We start from the raw sequence: 22,822 nt of genomic DNA, 5'->3' as shown, positions 1-22,822 counted from the left end.
GAGCTGATGTAAAGTGAAAGTGGCAGGCACCAGGGCTGATGTGATAGGTTGAGACAGCTGTCCATCAGATCTCAAAAGGTTCTCACCTATTCCACAGCTGAGGGACTGAGCATTGTTTTAACTATAGTGATATTTTGCCTTTTGCTGAATTGAGACTCACTCACTTGGCAATCATTTCTGTGGTGGAGACCAAACCAGAGCTAAAAGATTTGAATATGGTGTTTAGACTCATTGGCATGTGAGCATCAGTCGGCTATTCTAGATGATACAATCAGTGTGTCAATAACCTGTAAACTAAAATCACTCAGTCTTTAACACTGATTGATGGTTGTGTTATTATTGTCCTGTTTCCCACTATGAAGGGGAAAACTATTATTAATAAAATCAGTGATGGCTGGTCTCTGTTATTCAAGCAATGGCACGTGACAGTGAGCCTGGCATGCATCGTGCCAAGGACAAGAATTCAAACACACAACTCTGAAACAATGATGGAAATCTCTTTTGTGTGTGTGTCTGTGTGTGTGAATGACTGATCCTTCTGCCTCCGATGCAGTGAAAAAAAGAAGTAAAGAAGCAGCACAGCTGGGAAGAAAAATGTGAACACAGGTGAACAGGTACAAGGAGCTGCTTGCAAAAGTTTTTGGAAAGAGCTGATGGTGAGATTTTTTCTGAGGCAGTTGTAACGTCATTGCTTTTCTATCAATTTCCAGTGTATTTTTATTTTATTTACTGTTTTGCTTACAGTACATAATCCTGTCTGCAGGTGCAGCTACACTGCACACACCCAGCTGTTTGGCAGGGGTCAGGGTGAAGTCATGAGCATATCACTGGTGGATGTGCAGAAGCTGTCAAAATAATACAAAAATGTAAGCCAGTTGATTTTTTTTTCTCCATTGCTCCTTTTTTAACTGATAAAAACGTTAATTTCTTCGAGCGATCTATATTTTTTGCACCACCAGATGGCGCACAGACACCGGGCTCGCCACAGCTGTTTCATCAAAAATGAAAATAAGCACTGCCAGCTCTGGAATAGTACAATTTGCCCATTTGGGCCTTTTCATGAATCAAACGAGTGTGGTTTGAGGAAGAAAGTTCCGTCTGTTTGACATTCTGCAAGCGGAGCTGAGCTCTGCTGTTTTGGGCTTGTTTTTGCCTGTCAGGACTGCTTACATCTGGAAAACCCTGCTCCACAAAACTTTCACTTTAAGAAGGCGCGTCTAGGCTGCGGTGTGGTGTGTTTATTGCGATCCTTAAAGTGGCACATGGACGCCGTGGCTGTGCTCTGCATGGCACGACACTTTGCACCTACAGGTTCGGTCCAGTGTGGGGAGGAAACGCTTTGACGAAACCGACACACGGAGCATGTTCGTGTAGTCATTTTTTTTCCCCATTTATTTTTGAATCCACGGCACCCACGGTGTATGCGGCAGCGTGAACTCCTCGCCGAGGCGCACAGCGAGGCGAAGGAAAGGATCAGCAGATTCAAACGGACGGACGGGGGTGGTGTTGGTGGGCTCGGGATCAAACAAGACATGAAATGATTACCAGTCAGGCGTCAAAGGTGAAGCACACTGGGGCGTGAGGGAAATGGAGGCACCGCCAGGGACGAGCTGCTGTGAGCCTACCTTGGCCAAACAGGACTAACCGAGTCGTGAAAGTGATTGGGATGGCAGCATCCAGCAACTCAAGCCTCTCAGGTTCATCTTTATCCTCTGGTAAGAGTTCAAATTCCCCCAAACGAACAGACACAGAAGCTTTGCACTAAATAATAGAAATAATAATAGGATGGCATTTCCTCTTGATAAGTTTCTAATGCTTTCGTTTGGCTTGAATCAAACTTTTCTCTCCTGTTGGCTTGTATACAACCAACATAGTAAACCCACGCATTATCTTCATCTCTATCAATCTGTCTCACAGATGCCTTTCATTAAACTATCTCGAGGTGGCAGCTGTGATAATATAGAAAAAAAAACCCTCTAAGTGGATGCAGCTGTGGATGTACTGGGGTGAAAGGAAAGCCCTTCGTGTGCACAAGGATTATAAGGTCGTGAGATGCAGTCAGTGTGACGCTTGGTTTTGGATGTTGTCCTTAACGTTGCCAATCATTTCCACAATTCCACTATTGACTTTCCACTTGGCTGTCTTCTGTGATTATCTTTGGCCTCCTTAGTCTACCATTTTCCAAAAATGCAACAGCAACCAGGCTGAGGTGTTTTCTGATATTTTTTTAATCTAATATGCTCCATTTGAGTGATTATAATACAGCTCAGACTGCTTCAGTTTGCAGAAAACTCCAGCCAAATCCCCTTTGCATAAACAATGGTATAGCTCAGTGATTAGCGCATATTATTTGTCATTTTTGTGTGCTTTGCTTTTCACAGAAGGAAAAGCAGAATGTTTGTCAGCAGCTGTTCAAATAAACCCTGAACATACAGTGGGAGCAGCAGAATGCTTTCTCTGCGCATAGCCCGTTGTGTGTTGATAAGGAGTAGCTCGTATTTGCCAGAGTATAAAGTACAACCTCCACTATCGCAGCACTGCTTGATGTGGAAGCCCCACCAAACAACCAGGGGCGAGTGTGTATGACAGAGGGATGAGGCTGTTTGTAACACTGAGCCTTCGCACGCGTGGTTTATGTTTGGACTATAAAATCACATCAAGAAAATGTGCAAAAAAGAGGGGAAAAAAAAGCTGCAGCAAAAAGTCAAATTCAGCATTGCTTTGGTGGATTTTCATTTAATTTATGGCAGGACGAGGACATTCCATAAAGTGTTTGTTTTACTTTCTCACTGTCTCTGCATCCTGACCACACAGCAGCGTCACATTTCCCAAGGTACTGCCCAGTGGGAGGGACAGACAGTCAAGCTGATATAGCCCGCGGTGACCACAGGCTTCACAAAGCATTATCTCATGTGTGCGTTTCAGAAAGAAGTGGATTTACTGTTTGACCGCTGCTGCTTTAAGAGGAAAGTCTCTTCTTTCTGTGGCATTGGAGGGTTGTCATTACTGTTGGGCTCTCAATATAATTATCAGAGGTTACAAGCTGCACTGTTGCCAGGGATGGAGTGGTTGTCGCAAGGGTATTATTATTTTCGCGCAGAGCTCTTTGGCAGCCAGATGCAACATTTGAATAATCTTGTCTATGAGGCATATGACTGAAACATGAATCTCTGTGAAATTCCAGCTCCATATTAGGTCGTCTGTTCTTGCTGCAAACAAAGTGCTTTGGCATATTTGGCTAAATCCATCATATTTGTAAATCTGCACAATCGAATTGTAACTGATGGCAGATTTTTTTTATTTTTTTTTTAAGTAACAAAAGAGGTAACTGGATTGATTTGTTTCTTTGTTTCTGCAAAATATTTACAAAAACTACAAAACCCAATACAATGGGGTATTAGATTGTATGCAAATCACCAAAAAGCATGTTGTAGACATTTTTGAACTGAATCTTTAATATACAGCTGAAAGATAATAGCTATAGCCTCTATTCTTTTTAAGCCGATTATAGCAAAAGTCAACCAAAATTATTGCAGTAAGATTGCAACATAAATGTCGCAATCTCATCCTTTCCCTGGAAACATATCCTCTGGCTTTCTGTCTAAATCGGGGAGATTCCTACACATTCTTGGCGTGGTTAGGCATGGAAGCATGTAACTGTACCAGCAGCACACCATTTGGCAGACGGCTTCAGGAAATGAAGCTTTGAAAATGTTTTGTGAGGGCTACAGCATGAAAGTATGCCTTTAGATCCAGCCTTAAATGATAAAGTTGGTCAGGGAGGCAGACATGTCGCCATGCATTACAGACAGGCTGTCTGTTAAGTGCGATCCTACATGTTTCTTACAACATATCTCAACATATTTCTGTTACTTCTTTATTTTTCCTCATTTTTTTGTTAATCTTTCAGGACGAGATTTGTGTCATGTTTTACTTGCATGTTTGTCCCGCTAGCATTCACATTCTCCACAGCAGACAGAAATGTCAAAATCAGGTTACCAAATGATATTTTTCCTTGTTTAAACTCGCCTACACTTCTTTTTAACAGCCAGCTTTCCCTAAGGGTGTCTATGCCAGCAGCACACAAACACACTCCACAGAGAGAGAGACACTCTCCTACCTGTCACATGTTATTTGGTCAGCTAAGACTGTGTTGAGATACTTGTTTTGGATCACTGTAACACACAGATGGTCTCCCTGCTGCAGCTCTGATGTATCCCACTGACATGCTTGTGTGTGCAAGTATTTGTGTGAGGTACGCACACTTGGAGATCTTCTCCAGAATGTGTCGTTTCTTAATCCTCCTTATGCGTGTGGATAAATCTCAAACCTGTAACTAAAACTTCAAAGTGTTTTTTTCCCACAAGTGGTCAACAGTAAAATTATTTTTCACAGTCACCTTTTGTTATGTTTATGAAACGGCCTTTTCAGATCATACATAGGCATATTTATAGTCTTCACAAAGCAATAATGAAGAGAACAGAAATAAGAATTTCTGTTCTCTTCATCTTTAGATGATTAAAATGAGGAAAAATCAGATGGTATTTGAAAATGTAGAAGATATTCAAATGACTTGAAATTAAGGACTCCTCCTGCCAGAACAAGACCTTGAAAGGTTTAAAAAAAATAAACTAAGAGCAGTCATGTACTGTTGGTCCATAATTTGCTTAAAAATCCCCACAATCTTTCTAGTCTGTACAATCAGCATGTGATTGAAGTGCGGTGAATAACTATTTTGGAATTACGGACGTTTTTATACACAGTGCCCGATTTTCAGAGGCCAGAAAACACCTAACAGAGCCTGAACAATACAAAAAAATCTTTAGACAAACAGAACAAAGCTGAATTTTTAGCATAATGATGGTAATAAAAAGATATGAAGGCTCATGATCCAAACTATACCACATCATCTGTCAAACATGGTGAAGGGAGTGTTATGGTTATGGGCATGTATGGCTGCCAGTGGAAGTGGGTCACTAGTGTTTATTGATGATATGACTTCTAACAGAAGCAGCAGGATGAATTATGAAGCGTACAGGGCTGTACTCTCTGCTCAGATTCAGACAAATGCTGCAAAACTGACGGATCTTCACAGTGCAAATGGAGAATGACCCAAAGCATAGTGCAAAAGCAGTAGAGTTTCTTATGGTAGAGAAATGGGATATTCTTCAATGACCTAGTCAATCACCTGATCTCAACCCGATAGAGCATGCATTTCAATCGCTGAAGACAAATCTGAAAGTAGAAAGACCCACAAACAAGCAGCAACTGAAGATGATGCAGTAAAGGCCTGGTGGAGCATCTCAAGGGAGGAAAGATAGCATTTGGTGATGTCTATTGGTTCCAGACTTCAGGCAATCAATGACTGCAAAGGATTTTCATTCAAGTGATTAAAATAATCCTTATATTTAAAATTGTTTTAATTTCTCCAGTTTCACTTGAGCCTCTGAAAAATGGGGGACTGTGAATAAAAAAATGACTGTAATTCTTAAACAGTTAATGAAGGGAAAAAAAAAAAAACTTGAATTAAAACTGAAAGTCTGCACTTCAGTCACATGTTAATTGCTTGATTTAAAATCCACCGTAGTGGTGTCCCACAAATTTTGGGAGCTGACTATATAAGCTGTAAAAAGGACTGCACAAGTCAGATTTAAAGACATCTGCACGTACGATACAGTGACAGTTGGTCCCAGTTTCCAGTGAAATTACTGGCTCCATATTACCTCTGCAGATACGCCCCCAGATATGCAGCATTGCATTGCATGTTGTGAAACATCCCATCAGATGGTCAGGTATTGGTCTCATTTCTCCTTGTATTTGTTGTTTCTGTGTCACCTTCACTGTTGACAACAGCAGCGAGGATTCTGCACAGAAATCCTGTCTTAAAATACTCCAAAGTTGCTGTTGTCAGCCATGCGTTCAGTATACATCAACACAAGTCATTGTTTTAGGTACTGAAGCGGAATATTTCTTTTGCATTTTGCACAGACAGTAGAGCGGACGGTATCTCAGGGGATAAAACTCTTAGCTTGATCTTTATTCATCGCAAATTCTCTTTGTCATCGAAGCAAACACCCGCTGGTAATTATTTTATTGAATGCTTCTGACTTGGTGAGTAATGGAGGGCAACGCAATTAATAGCTCTTTCTTCGGGGGGGAAGAGCCCTCTGGCTGCTTCAGAATTTTAAAATTCTCCCAGATCATCGTCAGAGAGACGCCACACAAACTCTGAGCCACTTGGAAATTCTTTTTGATGTTCTTTGGGTGTTTATGTGCATGTGCGAGCTTGCGTATACGTATACGTGTGTGTGTGTGTGTGTGTGTGTGTGTGTGTGTGTGTGTGTGTGTGTGAGTGTGAGTGGGTGGGTAGGTATTTGCACATATGTGTATATTTGGGCAAGTGTCTGCCAGTGTTTGCATCTGAACCAGCACTTACGCGCTCCCTCTTTTGTAGCCAAAGCTGCTGTTGAATTCCAGGCTGAAATGCCATTCGTCATTATTAAGAATTAGATTGAAAAGAGAATATTTGGCAGCCCACCAGATGAAATCACATTCTTTAAATAAGCTGCAGTGGAATAAATCTTTCAGGCTGTTGCCAGTGCAGTACACAGTGACAAAGCGTCAGTGTTGAACAATACATTTTCCAAGGCAGCTTAGCCGCGCATCGGCAAATAGAGCCCGAAGGTTATTTGGTAGTGTTGGAAGGCAGACGCTCTGTGAAGGGCTTCAGCAACAAAAATTTATCGGGGTCGGGTTTGTTTGCTTTTTCTTTTTGTCATTTACATATTTATTCAGCTGTTAATTGTGTGCACCTGTCTTGTTTGTGCCCTGTAATAAACAGAGCTCTTTGCACAGTGACTGTGCCGTAATGATGAGGTGCAATGATGAGCTTTTTATTTTATTTGAAAATGCTGCAACCAGCCTCCAGTCAAACTCCTGCTGCCGCCGCTCGCAGAGAGACCAGCAGGAAGGAAGCGCCCTGACTGTCTGCTCTTCAAGTGCTGTTAGACACAAAAAAAATCAAAGAGGAACATAGAGATGTTAGTGGAACAGTTTTAACACAGATGCACTTCATATGACTAATGATTTTCAGTTTAGCTGCCTGGACCTCCGTGCCCATATCCAGCAAGTGCTCACTGGTTTTCATTATCTGATTCCGAACCCCATATGAGGTGTGTTTTATTACTTTCCTTCCTTGCCAGAGGGGTGTGGTGCAGATTTGCTGATGAGTACAAAGGAATGCTTTACATGTATCATCTGGGCACAGTTGGGTAAATCTCTCTCTCTCTCTGGCACTGGGAGTGACATTGCTGGCTATTTTCTGCATTTGGCATAAAGTCTAATCTGCCTATGTGATAGCTATAGGCCACCGGGATTGATATTGTATGACTGAGTCAGTGTCACAGTGTGCATACTGGCATGTTGAGCATATTCAGTAATTTTCAAACATGCAATTAATTGTTTCTTCTAAGGGAAGAAAATCTCTTAGTGAGATTTTTAGCTGTAACTGTTGTCAAATTAGCATGTTTTAACTGACTGCAATTTAACAGATCGTAAAAATCTTCAGGTTTTTGTAATTACAACCTTGTAACACAATTAAAAAAACCAAACAAACGTTTGAGTTTGAAGGTTGAAGCTTGACACGACCTAAAAGTCCTCGCCACCAGGGTTGATTTGTTTGGCATCTTGCCAGACTGCTCTACAAACACAGTCAAAAACAGCAAAGGGATATTAATATTGACAAATCAGTTTCTACATCATGAAACTGATATGTACAGTAACAAGTTGCTGTGCAAAAAACAAAAACAAAACCAAGCACTCCAAAAATGGATTTTGCACAAATATATTAAGTTTTAATGTAACAAACTGTTTATGGAGACTATATCAGGAAAACTGAAAGTATATACAGTACTATATTGTATCGCCTACAGTGCTGTAGTGTGATTTCCCTTTTTGCTGTACAGTAAAAGAAAATCTACCTGACGATGTATATTAGCTATTCTTATGATTACGGGTGTCAACGTGTTTTTTATGACTTACCTTTGGCCACATTTTAACTCATTTGGTGACGTTTTCTCAGAGTATTACAAGTCATTTCTTTTCTCAGTAGGAGTAAACGCTGACTTGCTGCAGAGAATTTACTCAACCTTCTCTGAAACGTTTCCTGAGCTAATATAACATCGTGCTCCATAATCACATAATCATATCTCAGCCACCACATTTCCCACGGGGATGTCTTGCTGTGTGTAGCAAGATTCAAATTGTATTTACTTCTGCTAATTTTGATTGGCGTGTTTGTAGTCTCACCGCAGGGCAGATGGGTAGTGCTGTCGGGGACCTTGGTGGTTGTTAATATAGATCAGGTGCGTGCCGACACAATGTTTAGCAAGCGGACATCAGCGCGTACCGACTGTCCTTGAAGCGCAGACGCTGATTAGAATTGTATTCACTGGTGCGTCTCAAGAGGCAGCTGCGCAGCATGAATCCATATGCATAATTATAGCGGAGAGATAAACAACAGTGACATAACAGCGGTAAAGGGCGCACACTCATCCCACTGGGAAAAAGCTAGAAGTGGAGTTTTTGTAATGAGAGAAAACAGGAGAGTTTATTAACACAATCATGAGTTTGTGACAAAAGCCTGTTTTTGTATTTTTGTGTTTTGCAGACCCTGAGGATTATCAGCCACCCATATGGAAGTCTTATTGTGAGTAATTAATTCACTTTATACACTGATTAGCAGTGCCTTCACCTACTTTGCCTTTGGTGTGCTTCACTTTTTTTTTTCCTGCTCCACATTTCACACAGAAATGTTTTCTGTCCTTTGAAGAATTAGGTTTGGTTTAGCATAAAAAAAATTAGATGCACTGCAGGTTCCAAAAGGCCACGCACACACGCTTTAAAGGCACACACTGAGAACACACTCGCCCACTGAATTCATTCACACAAGCGCAAATGCAAAGCAGCCAATTCCTGATCTCTGAGTAAAATAGGTTACCAGCAGCTAGGAAAATAGGATTTTCTACCTGCAAAAGAGCCTCATTTAAAACGGGGTCCTCAGAACGCCCACCTCATTATGCAGTGTTTTTACCATGTGGGAGGAAACGGGTTGGCTCCTCAGAATAGAGGTAAACGCATTCATTGAAGCTGAGCCGAAATCGTCTCTGCTGGGAAAATGTCTGTCCTACATTTTGCTTAACTAATTACAATTTATAGCTTTTTAAAATAACTTCCCCTGTAATTAAATGTCTAGTCTGCGTAATTTTACATTAATGCTGCTCCCGTCTGACACCCCTTGTCCTATGTTGAGGTATTTTTGGATTCTCTCTGTCTTGGGAATGGATGATGTCCAGATCTTGCTGGTTGGCTTAAGTCAGCCTGACAAAACATGAAATTTCACAGTCAGGAGTTCCTTCCCCCTGCTTGGAGAATCTGCTGCGGTGAAGACTTAGCTCAGCCTCACGCAGCACTTTCTTTCGCACTGCTTGCCAGTAGTGAGGACACTGGAGTGGAGCCGTCATCCACACACAAGGCTGCCAAACAATGGGACTGAGAGCATTAAAACAGGAAACATTTTTTTTGTTTCATTTGTTTGTTTGTTGGCGATTTTGTGAAGTTTGCTTTGGTAAAAGGGAAAGTGCACTTCTAGACTCATAAAAAATCATGGTTAGCTACTGATTCTGATTCTCCTGTCCTGACCGGCACTGTTTTGGCTGCTCACTTTTTTTCCTTTTTTTTCTTTTTCTTTTTTTTTTTTTTTTAACAGCTAATTGAACGTGCTATTTCTGGAAGGCGGCTGAGATGTTTGTGCTCATTAAATCCCCCGCCACAAATCTCTCATTTCCATTTTTTCCCCCCTTTTTTCCCCGTTTCACTACTAATGCTAATAATAGGCTTGCACTTGCACCACGTGTGTAAAAGTGTCTTTGTGTTTCAAAGTTGAAAGCAATCTATGGAGCTATAAGTGCACATTAGGTAAACAGGTCTTAATTCACACAAATGGATTTCAGATATATGGCCCTGTAAAACACTCACTGCTAAGCACTGCACACAAAAGCTAATGGCTCCTTATGTACCTGTTACTTCTGCTCTCTGAGCAACGGTTAGAAGCTTCTTCCACAGGCTGCAGCCTATTAAGTGGAAATATTGCTTTACTCATAGCTGTTGTCCTTTGTGTAAATGCTGCACAGCACACTTTATTTCCTTCCTCTTAACTGTGTATTAACCACGCTTATATTTGGTGGAAAACATGGAGCCTTCATCAATATGCATGTTTCTCTAACAGTGTACCAGCTACAGCAGGAAGCCCCAAGACCAAAGAGGATCACATGTCCTCAGGAGGTATGTGCAGCTTTGTAAACAACTGCATAGATGCTGAAAGGATCATAATCATATTTTTGTCACTGTAAATGTGAAAAACAATTAATAGCAAACATCAGTGTGAGCTTTCTTACCTCAGTGATAAATGATAAACAAATTCAATGCATTTAAATTAAGAAAAAGTCCAAATTTCTGAAACTGCTTGATTTCTCAGATAATTCACGTAGGCTTGCATTTGTATGGTTTAAAATTTCAAATGCACAGCAGCAGCGAAGCAACAATAAACATTCTGATGCGAAACTAAGCCAGAATACAAGCAAAGCATGAATCCCATCTGTGATTGTATTCATTGTTTGTTTATTGTTGCCAAATGTCCGATATAACAATTGACCATATGGTCAGGCGCTGGAGCTAACTGACACAGTTATCGACACCATCAAATTCGAATTTATTATTTCTGAGTGTCTTTCCCTTCATGAGTCAGTCTGCCACGCTACATGTACACCACTGCTCAGTTTTCACGCTCAGGTTTTTCCTGTGGAACACATTTGCTGACAAGTGATCGAGTCTGGCAGCTGGGAGCCAGACCACTCAGTAACCTGTGGGGAGCTGCTTGTTGAACCTCCCGCACCCAAAGTGTAACCATTTAAACTCAGTGAAAAATAAAAATTAAATAAGTGTCGCTCCTTTCCTTAAAGTTTATTTAGGAGCATTTTTTTCAGGGACTTTTTAAGGCAAAATTTAATGATATTTCCAAATCAATTACTATGTCGTCTTAGCTTGCACAGGGTTTGATTGTTCTCTCAATCCTGTGAATGAAAGGGCCGTCTGAAGTGCTGCCATCACCTATAGTGCAGCTACAATAGCACATTTTATCCTATAAGAAACATCAAGATGTGTTACAAGTGTAGAAGAGAAATTCAAGATCAGGGGCACTTTCAAAGGAGACTGCAGATTCGATCCCTTCAGTTATGTTAGGAAAGCTCATGGAGCAAGTTGCTCTACTTTTTACTTCCCTCGCAGAAAGATCTGTGAATTTTCTATTGTATAAGCGTCCAGAAATGATGCGTGTCTCATCCTATTTTGAGTCTTGCCACACTTTGATGAGCTAAGAGAAGCCTGTGGGCTGCTATTACGAGATAAGTAGTTGTCCAGTAATTCACTACAAAATGATGTTTGACATATTACCAAATCCAATATCGTCATAGCTATTATCTATAAAAGATTATAGAAAGAAGGCCAGGAAAGAGGAAGAAAAAAGAAGTCATGATTCATTATGCTTTGCTTCAGATTGATTCACCCTGGCAGTGCTATAAAAGCTCAAATCTATGACATGAAAAAACCCCTCTTGTGTTATTGCAGGCGATTACTATAGCGATATCTGTGGTTATATTTACATTCAAGATTAAAAATAGGTTTAGCCATATCTCTTGGGAGACTTGTAATACATAGACACTTACGGGCTCAATATAAATTTTTGCAGCTGGCCATCTATTACCAGCTGTTTTAGTGCTTTGCCTCCAATTCATCTCCACAGTGTGTGAGCTGGCTTTATGGCTTTGGTAGCTGTGAATAGACACGGGGGTACAGATGGAGATAATCTGCACTGTGGTGTTGGGCCTTTCATCTTTCACACAGGCTGTAAGAACAATTTGCAAAGCTATTTGATTGAGCTTTCATGTTATATTGCTGCAGCCAATATTTCTTCTTCTGGTTTACAGATGGAGAGCAGACCCAAGTACTATGGCAGAGAGTGAGTGTAACTGAATTTCTTTCATCATTTCTATGTTGTTTTTTTCCCCCGTGATGCACAGCGAATGGTTTTCAGTTGTCGTTATTGCCTTGTATCCGATGGTGGTTAGATTATAAGTGGGTGTGGACATGTATCTTTTTGTTTGTCTTTTGATCAGCGTTCAATATGTAAAACTTAATGACTGAGGAGGAAATCACATTGGAGGACTTATATATGTTTTGTTTTTGTTTAAATAGATTTCATGGCGTGATCTCTCGAGATTATGCTGATGAGCTGCTGGCGGGAACAGAGGGTGCTTACCTCATCAGGGAGAGCCAAAGACAGCCAGGGACTTATACCTTGGCCTTAAGGTAACAAACCCATCAATATGCAGCACCGAATCCCTCAGAGGTCGGGTCTACCAGCATCCCAACACTCACCGAGTCTCCACTTTGATCACTTTTACTCACCTGCTCAACCTCTAAAACGTATCTACCGACTACATCCTCATTCTCCATCCAGGTTTGGACACCAGACCCTCAACTACCGGTTGTTTTACGATGGGAAGCACTTTGTCGGGGAGAAGCGGTTTGAGTCGGTCCACGACCTTGTGACGGACGCCCTCATCACTCTTTACATTGAAACCAAGGCAGCAGAGTACATCGCCAAAATGACCACTAACCCCATCTACGAGCATCTTGGTTACACGTCGCTGCTCAAGGACAAAATGGTGCACAGACTGAGCCGTGGACGCACAGAACCACGCAGGGTCACCTTCCAAAGAGATGAAAAGGTGGGTTTTATGACTGGATGTTGTACTGCGCTCTGTGGCCATCCAGTTTGTAACAAGTGTATACCATGTAGAGTAAATAGAAGTGTGTATGTGTGATTCTGATCCTAAAACACTATCAGGGTCTCTGAGTCATTCAGAAACTGTGGGCATTCAGACTCGGAAAGAATCTTAAGTGACAAGAAGAATAAGAAATCCTACAACAAACGGTGTAGCTCCGCATCCCTTAATCAAAATATCTGGAAATACACGAAGAGTCAGAAACTTCTTAGAAGTTCCCCAAAGCTGAACTGAGCTCTACAAAATACCTTCAAAAACAATGTTTAACTGGGGGAATTTGTGCTGAGGGTGGTCCTGCCAAATATTTCTTTGTTTTGTACTGCAAATTTTTGCATTTTGTGGATGTGGTACATGCGGTAACTGTAATTAGATTTTCTTTGAATTTTGCTTCTGTGGATTGACCTAAGCAAGCTAATTATTGACTCTTGGCTTGGGTAATATTCCAACAGGAAGGGAGCGGTGCAAAAGAAAACTTCTCCATTATATTGTTCACAATTCTGCATCCAAATGGTATAAAATACTAAAGAAAAATAGTATATAACAAACAGACTTGATCAGAAACTAGCTCTGTTTTCAGTTTTTATTTTTTTCATCCAAATTATTTTGCTGCCCATAATCTTTCAAAACATCCACAACAAGCCAGCATTATTGCAAAGATTTAGCGGGTTGCAGATTACAGTAGCTGGTATTTATCACCAGCGCTGTGTAAATACTGGGGTTTTGATCCAGTTCCATACTACTTAACATTTCCAGTACATTTCCTGTAGCACGAGAGCATTCCTGAGAGGACACTTTGTCCTGTGAGTGAGACGTACATTATCCTTGCTGCCTCTGGGTGTGTTCACTGCTGCCATGCTTCATTGCCTTCACTGAAAGGTAATGATGACCAAGGGGACTGGGACTTTGCTCGGCCTGCCATCCATATCAGACACGTTGATCTTGGGTGAGACAGGTTTCACATTGTATTCGTTGGCACTCGCAAGCCGATGTCAGATTAAGGTCTGTAAATGATTTCTTAATCAGGATGAGGAATGTCTGCTTTCTTCATGGTTTTTTTTTTTTTTTTTTTTTTTTTTCTTTTAAGTGTCCTTCCACTAGGTGGCAATCTGAACTTAGTTCTTGTGCCTTTTTTAAGAGGTGATGGCAGTCAGAGTCACAGCCAAGCTTTAATTTTTACATTTATTTACTATTTTTATATTTCTTGGTGTTTTGCTGTGAGCGCGTGAGCTGTATCGTTAATGTGTCTCTCAGCTTTGATTTATTCTGGGATATTTTGTCTTCAAAATGTCAGCTTCTAGTTCATCACTCAGCAACAGGCAGATGGCAGCCTGTCAGGAGGACCATCATTGCTGTGTTAACATCATCAGTCTTGAGTTCGATTTCTGTAACGTGAGAGCATTAATGCAAGCATTGGCTGCTGGTCAGCGAGTAGTCCATTGACTTATTGCTGTTTTAAATAAACTTTGACAGATACGGCTACACCGAGAACTCCTCTAAGACGTGCAGACAAGCCTGCATCTGCCTGAAAGGCAGCGCTTCATTGAAAAGTGTCCCTCGTGTGTTCGATCCGCAGCCTGATTTTTAGGTTTGAATGACTGTGGACTGCATTCTGTAATAAGCATCCCATTTGGCGAGTAAAACTGGAGCATGTCTCTAGCTAAATGTCAGATTTTCAGCTATCTGCGTGTCTTTGAAAAACTGACTATGCATTCCTCCTGCCAAGTATCTCAGCCGGTGACAGCTGTGATAATGGCAGACTTTGTCAGGCACCGTTTGAAAACCACCTGCCAGTCTCTTCTCACAGAGAGACTGTCTTCTGTCTGCTCAAATATTCCGCGTCTGAGAAGCAGAGACCTGACCCGATGGCTTGAATCTGTGGTCGCTTTTAAACTTTGTGTTTACCAATTACACAGCTCCACCCCGAGGCCTTTAACAGCCACAGAAGCTTCACTGTACACTCAAAATTCACGCGTGTTTACTCGGTGTCGGGTTGACACCTATGTAATACCATAACTGTGAATGCTTGTGTAATTAAAAGCCTCTCACAAGGTGAAAGGGGGTACTTGAGTCAGCCATCACCCTCCTGAGTTTCTTTGCATGTGCAGGAATTTATTCAGTGACTAAAGCCTCTCTAAAGCTACATTGCTCCTGATGCTCACCACACTGGTTTAATCTCAGTGGCGCTCTCAACAAGCTGCCCTGCGTGCGTGCCCTAGAAAGATTTTCAAAGGTTTCGCCATGTTTTTTTTTGTTTATTTGTTTGTTTTTTAGGATAATTATCTGTTTGCTCTGCTATAAAAAAAACAAAAACAACTATTTATGTCTCTTTAGTTGCAAAATGTCAAAACGCTACTTAAACAGTATTTTTATGTGGTACTTTTCCAGAGTGTGATAGATGCATGTTCGGTGGTCCTAGCCCAGACAAAAGTGACAGTTTCCTCCATTTTCAGTATCTTTCAATGCTGTGTCCTTCACAGTATGCCTATTTTTCCATTTGTTAGAGCAGTTTTGTTTTAGTCCCCTTTGTCTCACTGTTCCAGTGTCCACTGTGCTGTTTTCCTACAACTCCAATCATAACTGAGTTCACTCAGCTGCATTCTCACAAAAGTCCTGAGGGGAATAAAAGAGCCAAACTGCTGAAAAGAAAGCAGAGCTTGTTGTGGGACCACCTTTTGTGTCCTTTCTTCCAAGCTCTTCTTTAAGAGACAAGAAGCCATCTGCCTGCAGACAAAGAGCACAACCCTTGTCTCCCCCTCCCTCCCTCTCCTCTCCTCTCCCCTCTGCGCGGCTAAAATATCACGGAGTGGTCTATTCCTCATCTGTCTCTACAGACTTAGCTGCAGAGTTAAATTGTACCGTGTGGTATGCGTAGGTCTTTGAAAGAATGCTCGTCACAGTGACAAATTTCTTCACCTGTCTTGTCCCTCTTACAGCTAAGGCCTAGTTTACCCAACAGATATCAGAGACATAAAGGAAAAAGCTGGTACACAACATGTCCACTGCATTCCCCCTCCCTTGTGCTTCTCTGTCTGTCAGCCTAGCTTCCTACCCCTTCATTTTATCTCAGTTTTGCAGTTACCCTTTGGGTCTTTTGCTCTCTGCCTCACCACTCCGCTTTTGCACCAGCTCTTTATCATCACAAATCCAGTGCTTACGGGCTTTCCGACCTTTGCAGTAGCTTAATAAATCACTTTTTTTATGATGTCATCCAATAGATGGACTGATCTGTTTTGTAACATGGGAGCTGCTGGACACGAAATCTTGCTGATATTTATTTGGAATGTCATGTGATGTGTCGTTTGTGTGCCATACCTCGTTTTAGATATTGTGACAATTGGAAGCAAGTCTCGTGGTGCTGTTTACTGGCTAATAACGAGCACAGCTAATAGGGACAAATTCAGCATGAACATGGCAACAACCCCCCACTGGCAAAAAAGACGCTGCTGCAGACCTGCAAATGAGCTTCCTATGGGATTTTGCCTGGATTTGGGCACTCCTGGATTATTCCCTGTGTAAGGATTATTACAGTAATCCCTGTGAATACCAGTTAATGGTCTAGCTCTGCTGGTCTTCTGACACAAGTGATTGTCACAGACTGGAGTAGTCAGGGCAGTGCAGTCAGGGTGTCTGGAAGATCTAGTTTGGATTGCTGTGTGGGGAATTCCACCAGCTGACAGACAGAGCTAGAGGTCAAGATCTGTCTGAGTTATGACAACACAGCCTCAGCTCTGACAAGGCTGACAATCTTGGGTCTGTCTCTGAGCAGGCGAGTGACCTGTTTAGAGGACCCAGTGCTGACTGAGAGCTGCTGGCAGTGAAGTATTATCTGCAGTTAAGTGAAGTGGAGTGTGTCCGGAAGGCACTGTGCTAATGGGAGTGTGCTCAGTGCTATAAAGAGGGCGTCTGCACTATTGATCCTGCTTTAGAGAGCTGTTGAGCTGTGTGAAGTGGTCCTGACAGCACCCGGCTGCCCTCACTCTCAACCTTCTAGCCCCTGCCCATCTAGGACCCTGCTCTCTCGCTCTCTCTCTCTTTTCCTCTCTCTCTCTCTCTCTTTCTCTCCCACTTTCTGGGTGTGTGAAAGAGGACCATTGTGTGAGGCACACTCCTGCCCTCAGGCCGCCCACTACCAGTCCTCTTCCCACTGCTGCTCTTGCTTACTGCTGCCACTGGATTCAGATCAGATGCAGAGTCGAGGCTGCGCTGGCTGTCATCAGTCGCCCTCCTGGGTCACAGGGGAGTGGAGTGTAGCTGCTGCCTCTGCTTTGGACAGTTGCCGACAGCGTCTGCTGCACAGCACTCACGGATCCTCTTCACGCCTTCCCCCAGAGGAATTGGAGAGTCTCTGGGAGCCCGATCAGTCAAGCATGGAAGCTGAAGAAAACATAGGAGGTTTAGCAGCCGAGCTGATTACCCACAAGGCTAAGAGACAGGAGAGGAAGCGCCAGGAGCTGCTGGCTTTGGCTCTGGGAGTCAAGCTGGGGAGCAAGGGGACTCTCCTGTGGAAGCCTATTAAACTGTTGGCCTCTTGTCCTCAGATCTCTTCACCTCTGGTGCGACGGAGTGCCTTGAAAGATACACCGGAGAAGCAGTGCTCCTATGAAAAGATCCACAACTTCAAGGTGAGCAATTTCTTCTTAGACACAAGGAATGTCAAAGTCAAAGTGTCAGCTGCTGACAACATTGTTAACATTTCTCCTAAATGACTATTAATTTATTTTGTAGTAGCTCACTTTTGTTTTTCCTTTGGTTAAGCAACTCTTTAGCACGATGCATCTCCAGATTCGCAGATGTGTTTGGATCACAGACCTGTGTGTGTGTGTGTGTGTGTGTGTGTGTGTGTGTGTGTGTGTGTGTGTGTGTGTGTGTGTTGCTGTTTTGATGAGAACACATGCAGCTGACACCCATATGCATTGAGGGGAACTAATGGAAACCACAACCCATTAACAACAGAACACATTGATTAGCATTGATTTAAAAGCTCTTAGATCTGTTTTTGTTTTAAGCTTCTGATTTTCTAAAAGGAAAAAAAAAAAAAAAAAAAAAAAGGTGTTAGAGAGTTGTGTGCAAGTGCAAGAGTTATGGCTCTCTTAATACACAAAGGAGAACTTGAACATACTTGCCTCTGGGCACCTTAAAGTTTTTGCAGTGGTGTCTTGGGTTTCAGTTAAGAGGTGAGCTACAGTGATCCCCAGCTTTTTGTTTGCTTTGTCTTTGAAAACCGAACAAAAACTATCCACTCACCACCTGCCATGTGCCCTCTGCACTCATTAATCCACTCCTACCTATTCAAAGTAACAATGAAGGTGTGTTCAAGTGCACATCACTGTAACTCCATTTGCCACCTTATCCTTGTTCTTACCATAGGCGTACATCTGTTATTTTGACTTTCAGGCTTGCCTCTGTGCTTCCTCGCATGTATCCGATTGCCCAGGACAGATGCCAGACTCGCTGTAGTAAATCCTTTAATCTGCCTCGTGTATACAAATGCGCTCATTTGGTGCAGGGTTCCATCCAGTATGGCTTGGCATCACAGTGTAATCACTATCCAGCGCATCAAAGGTGGAGGGGTCTCCTGTGTGAACTGGTCATTGACTTGCAGTTGAGTGTGTGTGTGTGTGTGTGTGTGTGTGTGTGTGTGTGTATAAACATGTGGTTTGTCTTCCCAGGTACATACCTTTCGAGGGCCGCACTGGTGCGAATACTGTGCTAACTTCATGTGGGGCCTCATTGCACAGGGAGTCCGCTGCTCAGGTACTCTACGCACTTCAACATAAAATGTTGCATGTGGTAGACTGTTTGAAAATATCCTGTCGCGTAAGTCGGATTACACGAGGGATTATAAGATCTGCAACTTGTCACGGATGTTTCAGTTATTTAGCGTGGTGGTGGTGGTGTTATGTATTTTCCCGGTTACATCTGTGGCAAACAAGATGACATCGTCCTGTTGCTGACTCATCAAAAGACATTTAAACACAGTGAGGAACAGACATCTTTATATAATCACAGCTTTAACTGTTATCACTCCTTCTGAGCACTCCACTCACTAATATTTTGTACCACTCACACCAAATAATTCTAATAAATGTTATTACACAGCACTCCGTAGCTGCTTAATAACTGCCACTGTCCAAACTAATTCAGTGTGGTGCAGCATGCTGATAGAATTTATATCCAACTGTAGGTTATGTCAACAGTAAATGCTACAGATAACCTATGACATATAAAACTCGGGTCAAACACAGGCCAAATGCGGTGTCGCTGTTGTCCAAATATAGCAGCATAACTACGGGTTTTCAGGGCCTCCACGGGGTTGTTTTCTTGCACAGACGCAATCCTGGGGCTGATGTGCGCTCTTGTGGACTCGGTTGCTCTCTCCCTAAACAGAGAGTTTGTTGTTTAGACATTTGCCATGCTGATAAGCCAGAGGCAAGCGCCGGTATCATCAGACACCTCATGTGCTATGGGAAGCAGGAGAGACTTCTTTGTCTCTCTCTCTCTCTGTCCCTCAGTTCTCTGCTTATCTCCTCCAACACTGACTGAGAACGAGGACCCCAATCAGCAGACCGGCGTTAACGCTGCTTGGGCGGTTACAAACAAGTTTGTGATGAACAATTTCAGAGCAACATCCGCCACGCTCCCCCACACCCCCACGCCGCCTGGTCTACGAGTACCACTCCTTCAAAAACCTTTATTTCAAGCTGTGCTGCCACACAAGCAGGCATTACTTTTTACACACACTCTGCTTTTGCCAGCTGTCCAGCACAATCCACGTGACCGAAACTACAACAAGAGCCCCCCCGCCAGTGCTGCCTTGTCCGCTGATATCTACCGTTGGCGCAGTACACCGAGACAGCTTAACAGCAGCTGCACTGTCTGACAGTGCAGTTTATCACTGACTCTGGAAAACCTTTTCAAACTGCTGTCTTAAGCCTGGGATGATGGTTGTGTTATCGTCTCTCTCTCTTTTTATCTCACTTTTGCTCTGCTAGACTGTGGGCTGAATGTACACAAACAGTGCTCCAAGCTTGTTCCCAGCGACTGCCAGCCGGACCTGCGCAGGATAAAGAAAGTGTTTAGCTGTGACCTCACGACACTTGTCAAAGCTCACAACACAACACGGCCCATGGTGGTGGACATGTGTATTCGAGAAATAGAACTCAGAGGTAGATCCATCACTTATTATTGGTAAAGGAAAGTAGAATACGCAGTTATTTGTATTCCTTTACTTGTTTGTAGTGTTTAGAAATGCCATTGATCCCTTTTTGTACAAAAGACGCCTGCATTTTCTTTGATTCATTTTTATGTTTTTGTGACAAAGAAACAGACACAAACCTTCCAATTTTCTCTTGCAGGTATGAAATCCGAAGGTCTCTACAGGGTGTCTGGCTTCTCCGAGCATATTGAGGATGTGAGGCTTGCTTTTGATCGAGGTTTGTTGACCGTGAATTCATTTGCTCTAGGTTTTAGTTCAGAGGTTCGAAACTTTGAATAAAGCGTTTCAGCTGCAGAGGAGCGTGAAATAGTGCTGTATTTTATTTTGGAGATGACAAAGGAAACCTACAGCAATGATTTTGTATTTTGAACAAATACAAAACAGCATCTTAGTCATATATTTTCTGTTTTGTGTCAACAGATGGCGAGAAGGCTGACATCAGTGCCAGTGCCTATGCAGACATTAACATAATTGCTGGTGCTTTGAAGCTTTACTTTAGAGACCTCCCCATTCCAGTCATTACATTTGACTTGTACTCCAAATTTATTCAAGCTGCAAGTATGAGTGCTTCGCTTTTGCTATTCCACACCATTACTGTGTTAGTACTTCTCTGCAGGGCTCTGATACTAATCATTTTACTAATGTGATGCAGAACTTCCAAATGCTGAATCCCGACTGGAGGCCATTCACGAAGGTTTGCTGCAGCTCCCTCCAGCCCACTATGAGACCTTACGCTACCTGATGGCTCACCTCAAGCGGTAACTTCGCCCACTAATCAGTTATGCCATTGTAAAACTGACAAAAAGACAAGCTGTGATTGGATGACACTGGATTTCTTCGTAACCATGAATATGGGCACTGTAGGTTGTTTTGAGTCAATCCTACGTACGCTGTAAAGATGCTCCACAGAACAAACTGTGTATTAACTTGCAACTGAAAATAGTCCCCAGTAAATGCACTATTTACATAAGTTTATAAAGATTTGTTGAAAACTACAGTGTCTGCCTAAGATTCAGACTTGCTTAGAAGCCCACAGTTCTCAAACTCTACAATCTGATTGTTTTTTTGTTTGTTTGTTTTTTTGTTTTTTTCGTCAAGCTAATCTGTCCACTAGCTTCCTAGCTACTGCAGGAACCCCTCCTCCCACAAGGTTCATGTGCCCCCGCTTGGAGACACTGAATGAACACATGGCTCAAAATAAAAACATGTCAAAACATCACTCCTCTGGATGCTTCATAATTCTGTTCCCTGTGCAAACTTGATTTTTTTTTCTTATTTTACAGGGTGACTATGTTTGAAAAGTACAACTTAATGAATGCTGAAAACCTGGGGATTGTCTTCGGTCCAACTCTTATGCAGCCGCCGGAGCAGAACGCCTTGACAACCCTGAATGACATGAGGCAGCAGAAGCTAGTGGTGCAGCTTATAATAGAGCATGAAGATGTATTATTCTAAGGAGCGAGGCGTACGCCCCTTACAAAAGAAGAGAAGGACAACTATTTATTCTATCAGAGGAAATTCAAGCCACCTTAATTCTAGTGAAGAGTCTGAATTCATTGTCGCATGACAGTTTCACTTTGTCGGTTTTAGTGTTGACATCGTCTTGTTACTGTAAGTTTCGGGTCTCCACGCTCAGCCAAGACCATCATTTAGATATTAGGAAAGGATCCTGTGTTTCTAACTACCTACAGTGCAGTTCCCTCCTCTGTTTAATTTGAAGACTGTCACTACCTGGTGTAGACTCAGTCATAATGACAGTGCTGTGTGAAATCTGCTCTGGGCACATTGTCAGTCTGTGAAGGCTTGGTCCTGTGTAAACTAAGCCTCACAGATCAGCCAAGTTAATGTTTCTAACATGACGTGTGCATATGTTGTACTGTTTGCAAGAATGCTGGTTTAAAAATGGGATAAAACAATGCAGATCCTGTCATTGTACATAAAATCAGATCATCCAATGATCGATATTTTGACTCTGTGTACAAACAAATATAAGAAATGAGACAATTGGGAGCTCATAAAGCACTTTTTTGCAACGTGTGTATAGATTTATTTTGTACAGATGTTTATTTTTGTGTTTCTGCATTGTTCTTTGTCACAAATAATATATTCTGTCGGGGCCGGTTGTTTGTGGACTTGTTTGTGTCGATGCAAAAACGGTCCTCGAAAAAAAGAGTACTGTCAGAAAAAGCAAACGTGCGTGGGTGCACCATTTCGACTTCCAGTGTATTCAGTGTTATGTGAGGAATACACATGTGGATTAAACACTGGTCATTTATTCATGTCCTATTGAAGACTGCAACAGATGAGCACAGCTCCTCTGTATACATGCCGGTTGCTCATGTTGCAGTGTTTCAGTATTTCATGCTGTAATTTGGAATATTTTGAATAATGATCTGTGTATTTTAATTTTTTTTCCTCCTTCTTCTTTTTTTTATTGCCAGTAACATTGCTCGGTGCAGCTTGAGTTGCAGTTTGCTTAACTGTCATACTAAAGCTGTGCCGGGCGTGTTTCTTTCACACTTGGTTCGATTGAATCCTTTCTACAAATCCATTTTATCAAATTGTATTTTTGTGACAGCTGATAATGTAATTTATGAAATGATGATGATTTATTAAAGGTTTTAAAGCTTGAGTTTGAAATGGGGTGAGCTGCTGCAGTTTTGTGTGTTTTATAGGGATAGTCTGCACTTCAGTAAGTTGCAGT

At 42.1% G+C, this 22,822-nt stretch overlaps 1 protein-coding gene across 1 annotated transcript; it reads left to right on the top strand.

Annotated features, from left to right (window-relative positions):
* Nucleotides 1–1,230: 1,230 nt before the first annotated feature.
* On the top strand, nucleotides 1,231–22,758 carry chn2 (chimerin 2). Its single transcript, XM_063486568.1, has 13 exons — nucleotides 1,231–1,715; nucleotides 8,669–8,707; nucleotides 10,286–10,341; nucleotides 12,042–12,073; nucleotides 12,310–12,423; nucleotides 12,575–12,845; nucleotides 17,441–17,524; nucleotides 18,572–18,656; nucleotides 19,895–20,068; nucleotides 20,258–20,335; nucleotides 20,539–20,676; nucleotides 20,771–20,876; nucleotides 21,402–22,758. Exons 1-13 carry the CDS (start codon nucleotides 1,667–1,669, stop codon nucleotides 21,571–21,573), a joined length of 1,398 nt encoding a protein of 465 aa, XP_063342638.1. The 5' UTR covers nucleotides 1,231–1,666; the 3' UTR covers nucleotides 21,574–22,758.
* The last annotated feature ends 64 nt before the right edge of the window (nucleotides 22,759–22,822 follow it).

This window comes from Pelmatolapia mariae, linkage group LG10_11 (assembly GCF_036321145.2).
Source record: "Pelmatolapia mariae isolate MD_Pm_ZW linkage group LG10_11, Pm_UMD_F_2, whole genome shotgun sequence".
NCBI classification, from domain to species: Eukaryota; Metazoa; Chordata; class Actinopteri; order Cichliformes; family Cichlidae; genus Pelmatolapia; species Pelmatolapia mariae.
This window is presented reverse-complemented; position numbering and strand designations above follow the sequence as displayed.

Bases quoted from the DNA above. Each gene is read 5' to 3' on its own strand.
- chn2 (XM_063486568.1), top strand. From the start codon at position 1,667: ATGGCAGCATCCAGCAACTCAAGCCTCTCAGGTTCATCTTTATCCTCT. The intron at 8,708-10,285 runs GTGAGTAATTAA...TTTCTCTAACAG, and splicing joins ACCCATATGGAAGTCTTATT to TGTACCAGCTACAGCAGGAA. The intron at 12,846-17,440 runs GTGGGTTTTATG...TCTTGTCCTCAG, and splicing joins CCTTCCAAAGAGATGAAAAG to ATCTCTTCACCTCTGGTGCG.